Below are 20609 nucleotides of genomic sequence, written 5' to 3'. Positions count from 1 at the left end.
ACCAGTCGCTGGAAGTCACAGGAGGGGAGGGGGCTCTTGGGCTAAACTTCTTATTGTGGGTTTCCCTTTGGGGCATCTTGCTGCCTACTATAAGAAGAGGACGCTGGATTAGGTGGGTCCCATTTGGCCTGATGCAGATGACTTAGGTTCTTACATCCGGACTGGACTGTGTCTGGGCAATACGTTGGCCTCCTTGATTCTGCAGCAGACCCTGGCCAGGGAGACCCAAACCAATCAATATGGATCAGCCAGAGGCGGCCTGTTAGCTGCCTGGGAGGTGTGAGGCACGCCTGTGTCTGTGGCCAGGAACCTGCAACCCACCAACACAAAATCTCTGTCTAGAGAACACAGCGGGACACAGCAAGTTTGCATAGTTCCAACATTTAATAAACTTTAATCTCTCTAGCGTTATATCCACATCCATTAAATTAAAAAAACAAAACAACTGGCCACAGGAATTGGCTCCTTGTTTAAATTACAAGAAATTATTTGTGCACCAAAAAAGTTATGATAGAAAACGAGTCCTGGGCAGCCCGTTCTTTCCCCTGCCTACAACTGCACAGCCTCCACCTCCGCCAGCAGCAGAGAGCAGGGAACAGACCCGGAGGGAGAGAGGCAGGCGAGGCGGGCAGTGCAACCCCAGGACCAGCAACAGATTGTCATCAAGGAGGAAGAAGAAGAAGAGGAGGAGGAGGGGGAACAAGGCACATGAGGAAAGATGGAAGCTCCAGTGACTTTGGGCAGATCCAGGGAGGGGCTGGGCACAGCTCAGTGGTCAAGCAGCAGCCGCCGCCCCCAGGCCCCCTCCCCGTGGCCCCAGAGGAATTCCTGCTCCTGCAGGAGGGAGGGCAGAGCCGCCCGCCTTGGGTTGAAGAGACACACCCATGGCATCAATCGTCCATCTCAGCCCCAACTGTCACGGGTGGGGGCAGGGAAAGAGGAGGAGGAGCCCAGCTCACCTCCCAGTCTACCAAGGCATGGGTAGGCAGGTGGCCGGCTGCACAAGGAAGAGGCCCCAAACGGTGGCACAAGCTCCGTGGATCAGTGGGAAGGGCACGGAACGGAGCAGGAGAGGAGGAGTCAGGCTCTTATTGCTGCTGGCAGGGCAGAAAGAAGGCGACGGAGCTGGGGGCCTGTGCCACTTTAACCCCCCCCCCCGCCCCACACTGGACGGGGCACTCTCAGCCACGCCCCTGCCTGGAGACAAAGGCTTGAGGGGCTTTTCCTGCCCCTTCCCAAGCAGCGAGGAAGGCAGCCCCGCGCAGATGCCCCTCCAACCACAGCGGAGGCAGGCAGAGAAACTGGTTCAGTCTTTAAAAAATCACTTTGGCGAGTTAAAACCAGTGCCTAGGGTGCCTGGGCGCCTTGTCCTCCAGCAGCATCCTGGCCCACACGCAGAGTGCCTCTGTCCAAGGTCCCCACCCAGCCATGGGGGGAGTGAGAGAGCAGACCGGTGCAGAGCCTCTGGCCCCTTGGTCTTGCCCCTGATGCGCCGGGGGGCTGCAGGCTCATCAAAGGGTGCTTTGGTCTCTGATGAAGGCAGTCCTCTCGCCCTCCTCCTCTTCCTCAGGCCCCTCCTGCCAGGCGTCCGAAGGCAGCCCCTTGTAGGCGATGATGCCTCCGCTCTCCAGCGAATACACCTTGACCCCGCGCAGGCACAGCCCGGAGCGCAGCTGCAGCACCAGGAAGACCAGGACGAAGACCAGGACGATGAAGGCACAGCTCAGGATGGCCACCACCACGGGCAAGCGGGAGGGGCCGCCGGCAACCTGCATGCCCTCCCTGAGGAGGGTGGGTGAGGCCCGGCTGCTCTGGGTCTGGTGGGAGCACGTCTGCTCCTGGCTGTTGTAGTGGGCGTGGGCCGGGCAGGACAGACACTGGGTGGCTTCCGGGCCCAAGCAGGTGGCGCAGGACGGGTGGCAGGGCACGCAGAGGCGGGAGCTCAGCTGGGGCTCCAGAATGTTCTCCAGAGGGGGGGCCACAGTGCCCGGCGCAAAGGCAGGGGGGCACGTTTTGAGGCAGGTCTTCTGGTGGAGGTAGAAGCCTTCTTCGCACACTGCAAGGAGAGAAGGGGCAAGAGAAGGGGTCAGGCCTTCAGGCTCTGGAAGAAAAGGCATTCAGGCAGTGCCAAGGAGCAAGGTCCGCCCCTTACCTGTAGTGGAGAGAGGGGTGTGGGGTCTCCTGTCCACACAGCCCCCTCTGTGGGGGGGCCCTTTGCCCAGGGACATGGGCAGAAGATGGCATGGTTCCCATTTGTGCCAAACACATTGGACACCTTATGAAAGCTGCCCTCTGTACGCCCAGTCACTCAGAGCAGTGCCTAGTGGGAGGAACCTGGTGGCAACTGCAGAGGGCCTTCTTGATAGTGACACCCTCCCTGTGGAATGCCTTCCTTCAGATGACAGGGAGATAAAGAATTACACAACTTTCAGAAGACACCTGAAGGCAGCCCTGTATCATGAGGTTTTTAACGCTTGATGTTTTATGGTTTTAGATATGCTGTAAACCACGCAGAGTGGCTGGGGAAACCCAGCCAGATGGGTGGGGTATAAATAATAATAATAAAATAATTGTTGTTGTTGTTCAGAGCAGGGCTCCAGCATAGGCTTTTCGAGTGGAGCAGGTTTGGGGGCCAGTGGAGGTGTAGTGGTTGGACTATGCCCTAGGAGACCGGGGCTCAAATCTCTGCTCAGCTGTGAAGTTCCCTGGGTGACCTTCGGCCATTCGCTGCCTCTCGACCTCACAGGGTTGTTGTTGGAAGGGAAAGACTGTGGCGCCACCTTGAGCTCCTTGGAGAAACTGGTAGGATATGGATGCAATGAAACAAATAACTACATCAAAACTTACCAACGCAGGCCTGGCTGCTGGTCAGGGTCTTGCAGCCGCTGCTCTCAAACTGGTTGGAGAGGCTGGGGGGGTCGATGGCCGTCCCATACAGAACCAGCGTGAACTTGGTGAGGGTGCCTGCGGGTGGAAGGGCAGAAGATGTGAGGAGGAGGCAGAGCCAGCCAACCTGCCCTCCTCCCTGTCACTCAAGGAGTTGTGCCTGGCACGCTCTGCTGCGCAACAGCCCCCAAGAAGGGCCTAACGCTGAGGAGCACTGGTTCCCAAACTGGGTGGTGGGATTACAGGGGGAGGAGGACACTAAGAGGCAAGGTGACTTTCAGACCCTGAAAAGCTGGTATTGCTGGATCAAGGTCATCTGTTTTGTGGAATTAAATTGAATAGTTTTAATCGGATTTTGAATAAAGGTGAAATTAATTGTTTTGAATGTTATTGTGTTATGATCTACCATTAAGGGGGTGGTGCAAACTGCTATTCTGAGTAATGCTTTTTATAGGATAAGGGGGGGACACTGGGAATCAGTTTATGGAACCAAGTTTGTAAACCGCTGCTGTTGAGGCCACAGGTGGGGAAGGGGGCTACATTCAGGAGCTCAGCACAGCATCTCCATCCCTCCCTCCTTCTGTCCAGCCGGCAGCCTCTTAAACAGGCAGGGATGGCAGCTGGGGAAGTCCCCCCCCCCCGCCTTTCTGGGGTTTCCGTCACAGGGAATTAAAACAGAGCAAGAGGAAATTAAACAGCTGTTGGGGTTGGGGGGGCGGGAAGGGAGGGAATGCCCACAGCTGGGCCCAGTAAGCAGGGGGAGGGAGGTCAGGCAGTGCTCCCGGGAGGGAGACCAAATTGCAGCTGATGTGACAAGGAGCAGAGGAAGCTGAGGGGGTGGAGAAATGACAGGTGGCTGTCACGGGGACTGGAGGGATTTGAGACAAGGGGCGGGAGGCACGGGATGGTTGGAATATTTTTCTTGCCACAACAAGTGGGTCTGGGCATAGAGAAGTAGGTGCCCTTTCCCCGTTACCAAAATTGTTGGCTTCACTGGTGTTCTCAATCTCCAGCACCCACTCGCCAGTGGGGTCCTCGTCCCACGAATGCGTCGTCATGAAGGCCCAGTCATTGAAGCCGTCAGCCGAGTAGTCGTGGGGCCTGGGGAGAGGACAAAAGTGAGAGGCATTGGGGGGCAGAGCCCAGAGGCAGCTTCCCAGAAAGGAGTGGGTCCAGGGAAGGTAGGGGGCTTACCGGGCAGCCAGCAAGGTGGAGCGGGTTCCCATGGGACTGACAAGGTGGATGGCTAGGTCACCCCGGCGGTTGTAGGAGAGGGTGAGCCGGGCCTGGACGTGCTCCAGCTGCCCCACATAGCTGGCCTTCCCCAGGCAGGCATCCACTTTCTGCCGCACCTCCAGGCGCTTCCCAATGTCCCTGCAGGAGGCAACAGGCACCCATGGTCAGGGCCGGAACAGGATGTGAAAGGAGCAAGAGCCCTGCCACTCCTTTTCCCACAGGAGCTGAGATCCCTAGCCTGGCTGGAGGAGGCTTTGCCAGCCAGCAGCAGCCTCAGAGGGCAAATTCTGCAAGGCAGAACTCTGGATAAAAAAAGGATTGCAGTGGGCAGGAATGCAGGGGCTGGCCTGCTCTAGCAAGGACCACCAACCCAGCCTCATCCCTGCTCCACCCCCCGCACCCTCTGATCCCCTGAGGTCCAGCACCACAGGACCACAAGGTGTTGTCCACCAGCAGCAAAATATCCAGAATTAGCCTGAAAAGCAAACTCCAGCCCGGTCCTTGGCACTCAGCAGTGTTTGGAGGGCAGGGCAAGAGATGGGAGCAGCCCCCGCTGCAGCAACACCCTGGAGAAAGGCAGCTCTGTCCTGTCCTTGAAAAGCCTCCTCTGTCTGGTTCATGTGGACGGATGGACACTCCCTCCCTCTCTCCCTCCAGCCGCTTCCAGCCAGTTCCAGTCCACGGCAAGGGAAGCTGCAGCCACCTCTCCTTCCCCGATTTCTAAGCCACAGATCAGATGCTCCTTAGGATTTCTACACATTGTCTGTGCGATGTTCAAACACAGACGAGGCAATAGTCTAGTCCTCAAGGAGCCCGACGCCCCAAGCTCGTTTCACCCTCAGTAACTGGCCACATGCAGGCTGGCCCTAAGGAGGGCCTGACCCCAAACCCACCCCCTCCCCGCTCCACTGGGGGGACGCACTTTGGCTCGGTGAGGATGTCCAGGACACACTTCCGCTGAGGCCCCACCGAGGTCCAGTTCCTGGCAAGAGTCACCATGGCGCCGGCGTCCAGGAGTCCATAGCCGTACGAGTGGCTGACTGCAAGCAGAGGGAGGAAGAAAGGTGTGTGAGAGGCTCAGGACCTGCCCCTGCACCCTGCCACCACCCCAGAGTGGCATGTCCTTGGCAGGTGCCTGCTTACCTTTGCGTCCCACCCCGTTGGTGGCCCAGTCGTTGGTGTTGAGGTGGGCGGGCTTGGAGGTCTGCACAACCAGGTGCTGCATATCGCGCCAGGTCAGGTTCTTGCTGCGGAGAAGGAGCAGCCGTGTCTCACTGGAGAGGGCAAGGGTGCCAAACCCCTCATCTCCATCAGGGACCAAAGCAGCACCCGCACTGCCACAAGCCCTTCTCCCCTCCCTCCCGGCCCCCTTACTTTGCTTCCAGTGCCAGGGCAATGATCCCAGCTGCCAACGGGGCAGAGGCGGAGGTGCCTGTGTGAGACTCGGTGCACTTCTGCCTCAGGTCTGTAGTCACCTGGGGAGAAGGAGGAGGAGGCACAGGGTGATTGCCAGGTTGTGACCCAAAGCCTGCACCCAAACCCCAACCCCCCGTCAGGCTCGATGGAGACTCACGATCTGCTTCTCGTTCTGGCTGCCGCTGCTGTAGGTGGTGGCAAGGGTGGAGGAGCAAGCCTCGCTGTACCAGGGCACGTTCCCGTACTGGGTGGTGCTGCTGATCGAGAGGGTGTAGATGCTGTTGGTGTAGCCGTCGCAGTTGCAGCTGTCGTGCTCGCGCCCGCCATTCCCAGAAGCCCAGACGAAGATGGAGCCCAGCCCGTTGCGGCCCTGGGGTGGGGTGGGGACCAAGTCAGGCAGAGGCAAGACTAGGGGTGGAGGTGGGAGGCTTGGCAGCAGCCCAATCTCACCCCAAGGGCCACCCTTCCTCCTCCCCTGGCTGCAGACCACAGGCTCACCTGGCTGACGCCCCGGTAGAAGGCCTCTTCAGCCAAGCGGGCCGGGCCGTCCACCGTCTTGCCGTCGTCCTCAGGGCCCCAGCTGGCGCTGTAGATGTGGATGTGGTTGGGGTTGAGGCCCAGGGAACGGGCCTCCACAGCATCCGTCACCTCTCCATCCAGCATGCGGACACCTAAGATGATGGCACAGATGGACATCACTAATGGCACTGCTCTGGTCTGCCTTGGCGGGGCCCCACCTGGAGTCCTGTGCCCAGTTCTGGGCACCACAGTTTAAGGAGGGTATTGACAAGTTGGAAGAGGTGCTTAAGAGGGTGACTGAGATGATCAAGGGTCTGGAAGCCAAGCCTTATGGGTAATGATGGAAGGAGTTAGGTATGTTTCACCTGGAGAAGGGGTGATATGGGAGCCAACTTCAAATATCTGAAGGGCTGCCACAGGGAGGATGGAGCAAGCTTATTTTGTGATGCTCCAGAGTGTAGGACCCAAACTAACGGATCCAAATGACAAGAAATGAGACTATAAGAGCTGTTTGACAGGGGAACGACCTCCTGTTCCTTTAAAAGACATCTGAAGGCAGCCCTGTTTAGGGAAGTTTTTAATATCCAATGCTGTATTGTTTTTAACACTCAATAGGGAGCCGCCCAGAGTGGCTGGGGAAACTCAGCCAGATGGGCAGGGTATAAATAATAATTTTATTATTATTATTATTATTATTATTATTATTATTATTATTATTGCTGCTGCTTTGCAGGGGGGTTGGATTAGATGACTCTCGGGGTCCCTTCCAACTCTACAATTTATGATTTCAGGCCCCCTCTGGGCAGCTAACCCAGTGTGAGAAGCTGGATGAGGAGTACAGCCCAAGGCGGAGACAATGCCCTCCTCACCTCCGATCTTGGCGTTGTAAGCAACACCTACACCACAGATGCCATTGTTTGCCACGGCAGCTACTTCGCCTGCACATCGAGTACCATGCCTGTAAGAAGGAGAGAGGGGGGTCGGACTTGAGCTGGGTGGGGAGGGACTGGCGGCCATACATTAGAACAGGGAGAAAACAGGGAGCAGGGGACAAGAAAACCTGCCCCAAACTTCTCTCCCTCTCAGTGCAGCCTGAACAGTCAGGGTTCAAATGGGCAAAGGCGGGGAGGGGGACAAAGGGGGGGAAGTGCAGCATTCCCAGGGGGTAGGAAGCTCCATCCACCTTTCCTTCTGCACAGCGCCGTTCCCAGCCCACATGTCCCCAGCGACTGAGCAGGAGTGGTGTTCCTCTTTCCCTACCCAATATCTCCCATCCCTACCCAACCTCTCTCCGGAAAGAGTCCCCACCTGTTGTCATTCATTTGGGTGTAACGCGGCTGAGGGTCTGAATCCTGATCGTTCACATCAAAGCTGGCGGCAGGATCCTGAAGGAAGAAAGAATTACAGTATTGTAGAGTTGGGAGGGATCCCGGGGGATCCTTCTAGTCCAACTACCTGCAATGTAGGAATTGCAACGAAAGAGCCCAGCATCACCTCTTTCCCCGCTGGAATTGCCCTCCCCACAATCACGTTTTCTGCACCAGCAGTAAACTCCCAGTTCCGAAAGCTCCAGTTGTGACCCCAAGAGTCCAGAAAGGACCACTGTTCCACATGTGATGCAAAGTGGTGCTGCAAGTAGCCACAACCAGAGGCTGAATTTGCTTGGGCTCATTCCATCGCAGGCAGGGCTTGATGGGGCTCAGGAGGACTCTGGGATTTTGTTACTGCTACAAAGCTTCCCTCAGCTTGCGTGCAAAAGTGGCCTCAGCTTGGATGGGAGGGGGTTGTCCCAGGAAGACTCGCGGCCCCTTCTACCAGCCCTGCAAAGTGGGCACGGCATGTGCCAATGGAGCCCGCTCACATCCCACTCACATAGTTGGCCTCCAGATCCGGGTGGTTCTTCTCAATGCCGTCGTCCAAGATGGAGATCACGATGCCACGCCCCGTGTAGCCCTGCTGCCAGGCCTCCCGCACGTTCAGGTCTCGCTGGTTCCCATTGGACTGGAAGGCAAAGGGGCAAAGGTGGGGGGAGCAGAAAGCTAGTCAGCACAGCCAGTAGGGCAACTCTAAAGGCTACGGAGCCGTGGCAGTGTTTCGTCACATGGGGGTGGGGGAGGCAACCATCTCTAACTAGACCCCAGATGCCTGGCTCACAGAATCACAGAACTGCAGAGTTGGAAAGGACTCCAAGGGTCATCTAGTCCAACCCCCTGCTATGCAGGAACTACAGCTAAGTCTTTAAGGAAGAATCTGTAGCTGAGCATTGGGGAATGCTGGCTGCTGCTCCCTTCACTACCCCCCTCCCATTTTCCTGGAAAGTGGCAGGATCAAGCCCCACATATTCATTGGGGCAGGAGAATGCCAGTTCCAGCCTCTTGGCCCTACTATTCTATGCTATGCAAAGAGGACTCTACAGTGGGGAGGAGGCAGTGGCGTAGCGTGGGTTGTCAGCATCCGGGGCAAGGCAAGTAATTTGCGCCCCCTAACCCATGGATTTGCGCCCCCTAACCAGTGGATTTGCGCCCCCTAACCCTAACCCCCAGATGTTGCGCCCGGTGCGGCCGGCCCCCCTGCACCCCCCACGCTACGCCACTGGGAGGAGGGGTGGGGGAGAATCTGCTCTGCAGCAACACCTCCTTCAACGCCTGACAAGTCCCCAGTTGGAAATGGACTGTGAAAGACCCCCAGCTTTGGGGGAGAAACATTGGCACAAAGAGAACGTGCTGGGAGACAGCCTTCTCTGTAGTGGCCCCTAAAAGCTGTGGAACTCCCTCCGCAAAGAGGTTCGCCTGGCACCTTCATTGCACAGCTTCTGGAGAATGCTGAAGACACACCTCTTTCCTCTGGCTTCTGATTCTTATGGTGGAAAGTTGTTTTAAATTATTTGTAATGCAGGCAGCTCCCAATTTACACGGGGATTATGTTCCGAGGCACTGCCCGCATCAATGAAATCACATATACTTGAAACACCATTGGAAATGCCTGCAAACCCCCCCTAAACCAGTGTTTCCCACACTTGGGTCTCCATCTGTTTTTGGACTACAACTCCCATCATCCCTAGCTAGCAAGGCCAGTGGTTAGGGATGATGGGAATTGTAGTCTGAAAAAAACAGCTGGAGACCCAAGTTTGGGAAACACTGCTCTAAACCTATGGAAACCCTTGAAAAACCAGCACCACTTAGCAGACCACCAAAATCCACCACAATCACTCCCTCCAAACCTCCTTTCTCAAATTCAAACCCTCCACAGGCCTCAAAGGTCAGTGCAAAGGCTTGTGGGATTCCTGGGCACTGTTTCTGGGCTCTCTGAGGGCCCATTTTTGCTGTTTTAAAAGTCACTTCCGGGTTTGGTGCAATGCATGTGTATGCAGTCCTGCTGAACATGCGTAAACTGAGAGTTGCCTGTATTGTTTTTAATGCTATGACCTGCCCTGGGACCTTAGGGTGAAAGGCAAGTAATAAATAAATTAGCAACAACAACAGCAATGATGTTGCCCCATTGTTTAGGACAGAATCCGGATGGTGCCCCTCAGTGGCCTCTGGGAGCTCCTGGCAGTCCAAGGGCCGGGGCAGATTCTGTTCCGGGGCGGTGGCAGCTCCTGTGAGCTCAGTCATGGAGGGGGCTTTGTTCCCAGGCTGCCACTAATCCTCCAGGCAGGGAGGGAGGGAGGGAGTGATTAACTCTGTGGGAGGGGATTAGCAGTCACATCAGGGCGCCCTTGCCCAACCACCATGTGGGTGGAAGGGCATGGCTGGCAGCAGCCCTGGGGAGGGCAGAATCCAGTGCCTGTTGCCTGGTGGCTTCTGCTTCCCTTCATCATCACGCCGCCCTCCCCTCCCACTTACCAGGTACCACTGCTGAGGGAACTTGGGGTCTGAGGGCTCCAGGAAGGTGTCCCGCTTTGTCCGGAGCTTGGACACCTGCTGCTCCAGCCAGTGCACCTGAGGAGGCAAAAGGCAGAAAAGGCACTGAAGGGCAGCCTCCTAAGTGCACCCTTGGGTGCGAGGAGCAACCAGGTCCCCATGGAGGTGGCTGGCGGGGGCACAGTTGCTGGCAAGAATGACAGGATGCTTTGTGGAAAGATCTTGGCACCTGCAGGGGTGAAGCTCAGTTTCAGCCACGCACAAAGTGGACTCTCGAACCCCACAACGCCCAGGAGGACCAGGGTCAGTCAGGCCAGGGACATCCTTGGCCAAATGTGGAGGGGGCCCATCCCTTCCCCTATTGCCACCCATAGGGAGACCAGAAGGACTCAGGCAGCCACCAAAATGCCTGGCAGGGTGGGCTCCACCCTCTCATCTCTTTCTTGGACCAGGTCAGGCCAACTGGCCCACCTAGCTCAGTGTCATCTGCACTGAGACTGGCAGCAATGTAGTGCCATTGCAGTTATTGCAGTGCCAGGCTAGGATTCAGTTCACATCCCCAGGCATGAGGCTCACTGGCTGGCCTTGGGCCAGTTGCTGTATTGCCCAGCCTGCCTCCCAGGATTGTTGTGAGGGTGATGTGGCAGGAGACACCTTGGAGGAAGGGATGGGTAATGAAGAGCCAGAATTGCAGGGGAGGAGGTGGCCCAGACAGGCTGCTAATCCTCTGGGCTTTCTTCTGCAGCCCAAAATGGAACCAGGCTATCAGGCCCATCTGGTTTAAAACCAGCCTGATTAGACACCCTCCACAGCCTATCCCAGAGCCGGCCGCAGGCCATGTGCAGAGCACAAAAGTGCCCAGTCGAGGCATGCTGGAGGCAGAAAACCCTTCTGCTCTCTCCACCGTGGGAGCTCAGCCAAAAGCCTCAAGCAGGAGCCAACCGCAGCTGTCTCCAAGAGAAGTGGGTGCCAAAGCCCTACAGCGCATCAGGCCTGCACTGACCAGAACCAGGGCTTCTGTGCTCTGTAGCACCCCCATGTTGACTGCCTCTCACTTGGAACAGGTTCCCTGCTTCTGTGGACTCACCTGTGGCTCTCTGCCCAGATAGCTGTGGTGGGACCGGTGTGGGGAGAGGGAACGCTTGGCCACCCCTCGGTGATGGAAGTGGTAATAGTCTCCAACGATCTAGGGTGGGGGAGAAAGGAGGAATGAATGAGACAAAAAATCTCCCATGTGTCGGTCCAAGCAGGGCAGCCCGTGATAGCACAAGGCAGAGGTCCCATCCAGGGGAGGCTCCCCATGGGCAAGTATAGCCCCACATGCTGGCACCCAGTTAATGGAGGGGAGGGAGGGGAGGCCAAATCCAGGAGCTCCTCTCCCCACCGCTCATCCCCATGAGGGCCACCAGCTGGCTCCTGCTCCTTCCCCACATGCTGCCTGCAGGGCCTGGCTAAGATGCTAAGAAGATTCTGATGTAAATCTCTAATCTTTAAACAAACCCCTCAAAAGAAGGGCAGGGCGAGAGCAGCAGCTCCTCAAGTGACCTCATGGCGCTGGGCCCAAGTGGCAGAGAGGAGGAGGAAGGAAAGGGGCAGCTTGCTGGCCTCCCTAGAGATGGCACAGGAGGAGGAGGGGGAGAGCTATGTTAAGCGGACACTTGAGGGACCCCCACCTAAGCCTTGCCAGCGACGGGCTCCTACTCCCTTCCAGCGTCCAGTGTGCAGCCTCCCAGGCAACAATTTCTGAAAGTCCCCTCTCATTTCTCACACCCACACTCTAAGCGGGATATCAAATCCAAACTCTTGTTCTTAGCAGGGCACAGACCACCAGTGCAGGGCAAAGGCTGGAGGATCGGGTATGCCAGCAGGTCAAAAGGGTTGCCCTCTGCGAAGAGGAAGCTCAAGGGAAGGAAGGAAGCAGGCATGGAGGTCCCACAGCAGTTGTGGTTGACCCCTCTTGCCCTATTCTCTTCTTGGCTGCAAGGCTCACAGGGGAAGTCCCTTTTAGCCTAGCCAACCTCACAAGGTTGCTGTGAGGATGAAAAGAGGGAACTCCACGACCACCGTGGAATTGTCTCTGCTTGGAGAAAGATGGGTACAGCGTCCACAGCCCAACAGCAGCCCCTGGCCCCAACAGACCCCTTCACCAGAGGCTCCTCCTAGGACATTTTCAGCCTGCACATTCCAGGGGCTGAAGCCTCCACTCCCAACGCTCAATTGCAAAAAAAGGGGTCATGCAATTCCCCCCTCCCCAGAAGACAGCTGAAGAGAATTGCAGGGCATTTCACCATGGAAACAAGGGCTTAAGTGTAAGGGGACACCAGCTCCTGCCCCGAGAATTGGCACTGTGCCAGCGGTGGGGGCAATTCGCAGACAGAGCGTCACTGCCAGGCAGAGAGGAGAGGGAGGTGCCCCACCCTGGTGGGCTCCAGCCTTAGCAAGGAGAGGCTCTTCTGGTCCCCCAGCCCCTTGCTGAATGCAGCACAAGCCCTCAACTGGGCAGCTGGGGCCAGCCCCACGTCTTCAAGGAAGGGACTCCCCTCTTCCCAGATCCCTTTGCCTTCTTCCTGAGAGCGCCTCAGAACCCCGAGCTAGTTGTTGCCTGCCCCATGCCTGGCTGTGCACCAGGCCCTGGCTCCCTGCCCTATTTTCCCCAAAACAAACAGGATTCCCCTTCGCAGGGCCTCTTGCCTTGGCTGCTGCCCGCAGGTGCCAGCACCACAAACCTGCTCAGCCTGCCCTAGGAAGGAGCCAGGAGCCACAACGGGAACTTAGGGGGTACAGCGGCACAGGCCAGGGCAGGAAGGAAGAAGCATGACCCACAGAGGACTGACACCCCACTCCTTAGCTCCGCTCCTGGGCCTTAGGTTGCGCCGGACTGAGCCCTGGTCCATTCCAGTTGTGCCAGGGGCAAAACATTCCTCACAGATGAACAAAAAGAATTTCACTGAACAGCTTCTTTCCTGCCTCCGGAATCAAAGGCCCAGTGGCAGAGAGAGCCCACTTCTGCATAACTACCTCCTCCACAGGCCCCCTGCCCCAGGGGTCTTGGGTTTTCTGCAGAGTATTCTACCCCTCCACCCCAGCCCAACTGAGCCTGAGCCCCAGCCTGCTGCACAGCACCTCCCCTCACTGGGCTCTCAGGATCTGACCAGGACTGATGCTCTGCAGAAGCTCAGCACCCGGAACGGAAGACTCTGTTGCCACCAGCACCCACATCCAGCTCCAAGGGATAGTTCAACCCCCAGAAATCGCAGCAGGGAAAGGTTGTTACCTCGTGTGCAAGGCCAGAACGCCTGGCTCTCATCGCCTGGGCGGTGGAGGCCTTGAGTTGGTGAGGGAGGAAGCGGTGAAGGGGTGATTGCAACCAGGAGCTGGCAAATGGCAAGCAGCCTGGATTGATCCTCATGCGAAGAAGAAGACCAAAGTGTGATAGAAGTTTATAAAAATTATGCATAGCATGGGGGGAAGTGGGTAGAGCAAGTTTTGCTCCCTTCTCAACACTAGAACTCATGCATGGACATCCAATAAAGCTGACTGCTGGAAGGTTCAAGACTGATAAAGTGATTCTTCATGAAATTTAGCTATGGAACTCATGCCCACAAGAGGCAGTGATGGCCATCAACTTGGATGGCTTTAAAAGAGGACTGGACAAATTCATAGAGGAGAGGGCAATCAGTGACTACTAGCAGGGTGGCTATGCTCTGTCTCCACAGGAGGAGAGAGTTGCCCTTGTGCTCAGGTCCTGCTTGCAAGTTTCCCAGAAGGGGCACCTGATTGCAGGATGTTCACTGTTCACTGTGAGAATAGAAAACTGAATAGAAGGGCCCCATTTGGCTTGATCCAGCAGGTTCTTCTTACGTTCTTAGCTCCAAAGGAACAGCTTGCTTTGTCCCCCGAAGATGCTCTAGCAGGCCAAGCCCCCATCCTGCCCCCCTAACCAAGCTTCACTCTGGAGTCAGGGCTTATCAAGACTGTGCCATGTTTTCCAGGCACAGGTCCACACTTTCTAGGTCCATGTGGTTTTTTGAGTGTGTTTCACCGCTTCCCCTGGGAAAACCCACTGTTTACTGTTGAATTGGAACAAATGGTAATCAGTTTTTCCACGGATTCCCTTTTGCTCCAATTCAGCAGTTTTTCCAAGGGTAGTGGCAACACATACATATAAAATCACTTGGACACGGACCTAGAAAGTGCAGGCCTGTGGCAGGAAAGTGTGGTGCAGAAGGAAGTCTGGGTGAGCCCTAAAACAGCTGGTGAGCTCAGCAAGTGAGGAAGCCTCTGGGCCTGCCTCTAAGGCGGCCATATGACCAGGAGATTAGGTGGGAATGGGGTGCTGCACCTCCCTGTCAACATGTCAAGTGCTTTCAACAGAGCCAGCCCCAAAAGAGCTGGACTCATCTCCCCCTGGAGCAAGAGATCCAATCCATCCCGAGTGCCAGTCCCACCCTGCAGTCAGCCCTGCCTTAGGTGGGCTTCAGTGAAGCTCATCAGCCCCATTGTCAATGCTGGTCAATGCCACGTCTTCCCACTCAAGGGTGAAATGATTCAAGAGTTGCAGGGCAGCAAAGAGCGTGGCATGAATGAGGATGAGAACAAGGGGTGGCCTCAAGGTAGGCAAACAGCCCCAGGGCACACAGTGTCCGATCCCACATGCAGGTGAAGTGCAAACAGCCTCAGGGGGCAGGCTGTGCTTTTGACCTTTCCAAATCTGCCCAGAAGATGATGCAACTGGCAACTCCATGCCTGATGCCAAGCAAAGCTTGCATTAGTCGTGCGTCAGCACAGGGCAGCTGGGCCCACCACCACCTCCAAGATACGAGGCTCCTGGGGAAAAGAGAGCCAACCAGCCACCCGCAAAAAGTCACTTTTCAAGAGGCAGCAACAAATGCCCTTTTGTAAGGCGCACAAACATCACCTTTCCACCTGTAGGGAGTTTAACTGAAGCACATTCAACTAGAAAGGACAAGGAAAAAGGTAGAGCAGCCTGCTGCCACTAGAGCCACATTCTACCTTCAGCACATCAAGCAACACCTCCCACCCACCACAGTCAGCCCCTCTGCAGAGCACATGAAAATATTCTGCCAAAGGCCTACAAAAAACTCAATGCAACTCCTGAAAGCAAATTGAACTATAGGTTGTAGGAGAAGGAAAACCAATCATATGACACCATAGTCACTGGCCAATCCCACCTGGGCAAACATTGGTTCCTCATCCCAATCTCAGCTAGCTCTGAACTCCCAACAGACTTTCCCAGGTGGAGTTTCCAGCTCGCCCACCACAGCCAAGCACCCTGCCTCTATTGTTAGCACCTCCCAGTGCCTCCATGCATGGAAAAGAGTCCCTCTCCCAGACCCCAGCAATGAGGAGAGCAGCAGGTCTGCCTCAAACCCAGCAAGGCTCTTGGCTTCAGCATTTGTTTCATGGCTTAAATATCTCCCTTCTAAAGGCAGCACCACCACACCTGGCCTTCTTCTTTACCCCTTCCAAGCCCCGATTCAGGGGCTGATCCCTCCCTCCCTTAGCCCATTTCAGCTTCCCTTCAGGTTTGGGGTTGCACTAGCTCCAGGGAGGCTGCAGGCGTCACTCACCGGGCCCAAGTTAAGGAATCCATGCTTCTTGGCCAGCCGCTCCGCTTCCTGTGGCCCAGCAGGGACTAGGACGGCCCAGGTGTTGGTGTAGACGTGCTGGCCAAGCACTTCTCTGGCCAGGAGAGCTAGGGCCCCAATCAGAGTCCACAACAACAGCAGCCAGGGTGGCCTCAGATCCATGAAAGCCGGGAAAGGGGGGAGCCCAGGGAGCACCTCAAAGCAGGCCTTCACTCTGCCGCCCAGCAAGCCCCCAGTCAGTCCGAGGCAGCATCAGGGCTAGTGGTCAGGAGAGGGAGAGCAGGAGGCAAACCTCGAGGGTGTCACCTGCGCAGCACCTGGGGAGAGAAAAGGAGAGATTCAGATCCTGGACAGAGACTAGCAAAAGGTCAGGATGGTGATGAGGAGCCACACACAGACCTGCTCATGGGCACCTCAGCACAGGCTTGATGTGCCACCACCCCAAAGGTCTGTCCCACACCCCAGGATGCAGAGAAGTGTGGCAAGTAAGCTGTTCCTGCACCCAGCATGCTGAGATCCCTTCCCAGAGCTCTTTGCCCCCCAATGACCATCAGGTGCCTCCTCGTCTCCTCCCTTAACCCTCCCCAGGAAAAGGGCCCTGCTCCCAAGAGCTGAAGAGGCTGCATGTTCAGGAGGGGCGGGGAACGTCCAGGGCTCTTTCGGCCAGACAGGCACTCATCCACTTGGGTGGCCTAGCAGGGCTGAAAACTCCAGCGGGAGGCTCCTGGGCCAGGCTGGCCCCGGGGGCAAACTGACAAAAAGAGCTCCCCTACCTACTTCACAGGCCTTGAGCGAAGAGAGAGGCTGGGCTGCAGCTGAACTACCTGGGAGTGACCCAAGGAAGCCACGCTTGGCTCAAAAGATGGTTTAGGGAAAGTTTCAAGGCTGGGAGGCTCTGACTCGGGTTCTTGAGCAGCCAAGAAGGGATCAGCCCCCCACACCCATTGCTGAGGCAGCTTAACCCTCATCTAATCAGAGGCTCTGGAATCCTATGAGGGGGCGAAGAATGTGCAATTAGACTTTGGCAAACTGTATTTGCATATGGTTATCGGCAACTGTGAACTGTCCTGGGATTATTATTTCTAATTGAAGGGGTATAAAATATCTTAAGCAGATACTTGCAGAATGTGGAAATTTGCAGTTCCGCATTTCCCACACTTCTTTGGAAAGCTACTGAGAAGGCAGAGGTGGGGCTTATGGAGACACAAGATAAACAGGGGTCAACAAGTCTGCAGGGATGGGCAGGGACCAACAACGCCCACAAATTACCTCCTCAGAATCCCTCCTGCAACACTTGGGGAAACTCAAAGCTCTATCTGGCCCTGGGCTGTCACCCCAGTTCCACCTCCCTATGCTGCTCTGTCAACCTTCTGCACCAAGGCAGGCAGAGCGCAAATTGCTCCACTCACCTCCCAGGGACACAGAAAGCAGGGGAATATCAAAAAGGCACACTTGATAGAGGGTAGGTGGGTAGAAGAACAAGAAGAACCTGGGACTCAGGACCACTGTGAGGCCAACCATGCAGCAGACAGAGACTACAAAGCACTCCATTGTTGGCTTAGCAATAAGGAACTTAGACTTTGGAACAGAACCTGAAGGATCGTTTGCTCTCTGCAAGGCCAGATTCTCCTCTCTTCCATGTCACCCAAACCCTCATGCCAACAACACATGACCAGAAGTGACCCAAGGTGGGACAGATCAGAGGTGAGCTTCCGTACTACCTGTTATGAAGCTGCTGTTGCTGCCACCACCAGAGTCAAGCCTTTGGTCCACCTGGCTCAATATGGCTTCCTACAATGGGCAGGGTCTCAGGCACAGAGGACGGTCTTTCCCAACAGCACTGGCCACCTGCTCCTGCTCCTTGGAGATGCTGCTGGGAACTGAACCCAAGAGATTCTGCAGGCACAGCAGCTGGTCTGCCCCTGAAGCAGAATCCAGTCCCCTGAGATCACAGTCTCCAGCAGGCTTGGCCGCTCCCCGCAGATGGCAACCAGTTCCTAACACATGCACCCTGTGCCATCAGCTGTGCTCCTGGGTCCTTTATGACCTGGCCCTTCTAGGTCGGTCTGTGGCCAGGGCTGCTCTGCCACATCTAAAATCCTGACAATAAAACTTGTTCATTGAGACAATGCTGCAAAACGAGGGGCCCTCAAGACACTGCTAAACAACTCCCATATGGCTAAGAGGAGGGACACAGATGTTGCCCCGCATGCCTCACTCTATGGGAACAAGCTTATTCCTTTAACTGAGGGGCCCAGAGGGATAGGGGAACAGAAGCAGCTCCTGTGGTTCAATGCCAGGAAGTTTTGAAATGCCATAAAGAGGAGAGGGAGTGGCAGCTGCATGCCAGGCCAGGCAGGAGGAGATGGAAGAGTCTGTCTGAATGGAAAACCAGAGGAGTTTCCATCCCCAGGCAACAAGGCAGCAGAAGAGTGTCTCTTACAGCAGGAAGGGAAGTGAGTTAACCCTTAGAGGTATGGAAACCCAAACTCATGACACACCACAAAAGCCTCATCTTCTTTGGCGATCACTCGTAGCCGAGTAAAATTGTCTTCCATGAAAACGGTCTTAACAAGGAGTTTGTAAGTGACTGTGGAGGCCAAAGCCTCATACCATGACCCAGAGAGAAGGTGGCTTAGGGACTTTCATCCTGTGACCTCTTTGGGCACAGCACCAAGCTGGGCAGAAAACCAGAGGCCCAACAACCACGCTATGTCCACAGGCAGCTGAAGAAAGAGCACCGGGGTGGGAGGACGGTTGACATCTTCCCTCCAGAGCCAGCTGGAGAGCTTCCCCAGGCAGACTCAGGTACACCTGGCTAAATCCCTCCCACTCCCGCCTCAGCCTCCAGCATACTCAGATTCCCCTGAAGACACAGACCCACACACACCAGCTTGTCCCACATGAGCCTAGGCACACCAAGAGGCCACCTGTGCCCCGGGAATATCTGCTGAGCCTTCTAGCCCCAGGGAGACTGCAAGCAGGCAGAATCCAGGCGCTCTTGACAGCACACCTACAGAGGGAAGGGCTGGGGAAAAGAGCACCCAGAAGTGGCGAGGACTATGACAGCATCGACTCATTTCCTTAGAAGCGGGAGGACAGTGCAGCTCGACAGAAAGCAGTCAGCCTAGCCAGCTCAGCCGGCAGCCGCCATCCCCACCTTCCCGGTGGAAGCTAAGCAGTGGCCTTATATCCCCCCCTCCTACTGTAGGACAACTCCAGAGTAGCCAGGTCCCCCGTATGGTACCCCAAGATATTGGCAACCCACTTCTCTCTGCTTATTAAATGGGGGTCCAATCCGTGGGACCCTCTCCCCGTTTCATAGGGGGCGGGGAAGTGGTCCGGGGGAACTTTCTCGGGGCAGCCGGGCCGTCGCTTCCGTCGGGAAGGCCACGTCCACGCCGACTTCTGCCTGGCCCCCCAGCGCAGCGCAGCTGGCCGCCCAGGCTCGTCTGGCAGGCAGGGTGACTCACGCCTCCCCTCGCCGCGGTTAAAGACGGAAAGCCGGAGGAGACGGCGAGGGAGGAAAACAAGCCACGCCAAAGAGGGGAGGTTGCCCTTGGGGGTTCCTGCCGCCGACAGGCCCGGCTGAAGACGGCCTCGGGAATGTGCCATGCCCCGAGTGGGCATTGCTCGGGGAGGCCGGCAAGGGCCAGGCGCCACCTGCGCCGCCTCCCGGGGACCTCAGACTACTCGGCTTCAAGCGTCACGGCCGCGCCGTCGGGAAAGACCTGGCCGAGCCCTTCTCCAGTCAGGGCCGTCGAGGAAGCTTCCCTCGGGAAGGGCCCAGGCGGGTCGAGCGAGAAAAACCCCGTCCCGTCGCCTCCAGGGGGACGGGCAGCAGCAGCAACAGGGCGGACGGACCGACTGCTAGATAGCTCGCTCCCCCCCCCCCCGGTTCCTGCCCGAAACACCGGCCGCTGCCTTACCGGGCCGCCGCCGGCTGCTCCTCTCCTCCGAAGGGCTCCTGCGTCTGGCAGCGCCCGCCCGCCCCGTCTGGCCCCTTTATGGGCGGCGGCAGGAGCAGCGTCACCTAGACGGGAGGGAAGGACCGGGAAGCCCAGCCCGGAGGAGCCCCCGCCCCGCGGGCAGCAGCAGGAGGCGGAGGCGCAGCGCTTGTTTACTCCCAGGAACCGCCGGACGGACCGGAGAGGGGGCGGCCCTCTACGGCTCCTCCTCCCGACGAGGGGCACCGAGAGCGCAGGCGAAAAGGCAGGCAGGGAAGCGGGCGGGCGCCCCCGGATGCCGTCACTCCCGACTGCAGCAGCGAGCAGGAGAGGCGGGCCTTCTTTGGGCCCCCTGCCCGCTTGCACGAGAGGAGGAAGCGCCCCCCGGGCGGGCGAGCAGAGAAAAGGAACCTGGAAGCGCCTTTGGGCCGCCCCATCTGCCAGCATCCACGGCGATTCCAAGGCCGGCCCTTCGCCTGTGCCAAGCCTGCGGCTCTTGGCTTGGCCTGGCCTGACCGCGGCTCCCGGGCTTGGCCCGAGCGCTTCCCGTGCATGAAGCGAGTGATCGGTCCTCTCCGGAGCGCTGAGCAGCTGGCCTCTGGGCACCCGAGCAGGTCACCGGAATCCTGCGCAGCTTAGCAGCAGCAGCAGCGCCGGCCTCGGCCGCCGATTTTATGTGCCCTGCGAGGGCAGCTGTTTGTTACTTTTATGCTTTTACTGCCAGGGAGGGGACGAAGTGCTTGTGCCAAAACAACTTGGCTGCCTGGGCTCGCTTATCCCCCCAGAACGTCAGACGAGCCCTGCTGTGTCAGATCAGACCCGCATCTAGCCCAGCAGGTGAACCGTCTTTCCTCTCCCTCCCTTGGCAGGTAGCTGCCCGTTCCTTCCCCATCCGGTCCCCTCTGGTTCGTCTTCCTTCAACCAGAAATCAGACGGGTGGGACGGGGAAGCTCAATTGCACTTCTCATGGCTCCACCTTTTTGTTAACTTTCAGACCTCCGTGGGCTTTCTTGTTTGAAGTGGCAACAGTTAATTTGTGCCTAGTTGGCACCTCTAGAGCTGCCAGCACGAGGGACCCCCCCCTTGTTATGGCCGCCCCCCATGAGCAGAGAGATGCTCCAGAGATGCTGGAG

The 20609-nt window shown here is 57.0% G+C and overlaps 1 protein-coding gene across 1 annotated transcript; it reads right to left on the bottom strand.

The window, feature by feature from the left end:
- Positions 1-365: 365 nt before the first annotated feature.
- On the bottom strand, positions 366-20154 carry FURIN (furin, paired basic amino acid cleaving enzyme). The gene is made up of 16 exons (XM_083476093.1): positions 19459-20154; positions 15512-15846; positions 11008-11106; positions 9903-9998; positions 7930-8058; positions 7366-7442; positions 6927-7015; positions 6037-6209; positions 5696-5908; positions 5497-5597; positions 5266-5369; positions 5045-5162; positions 4081-4260; positions 3863-3987; positions 2848-2964; positions 366-2056 (listed from the first exon to the last, which is right to left on the bottom strand). The coding sequence occupies exons 2-16, from the start codon at positions 15689-15691 to the stop codon at positions 1512-1514; spliced, it is 2346 nt and encodes a 781-aa protein (XP_083332219.1). The 5' UTR covers positions 15692-15846; positions 19459-20154; the 3' UTR covers positions 366-1511.
- Positions 20155-20609: the final 455 nt, after the last annotated feature.

Source organism: Podarcis liolepis, assembly GCF_965112155.1.
Source record: "Podarcis liolepis genome assembly, chromosome: 14".
Classification (NCBI taxonomy): Eukaryota; Metazoa; Chordata; class Lepidosauria; order Squamata; family Lacertidae; genus Podarcis; species Podarcis liolepis.
Note: the sequence above shows the minus strand (reverse complement) of the source record. Positions and strands in the feature narration are given on the sequence as shown.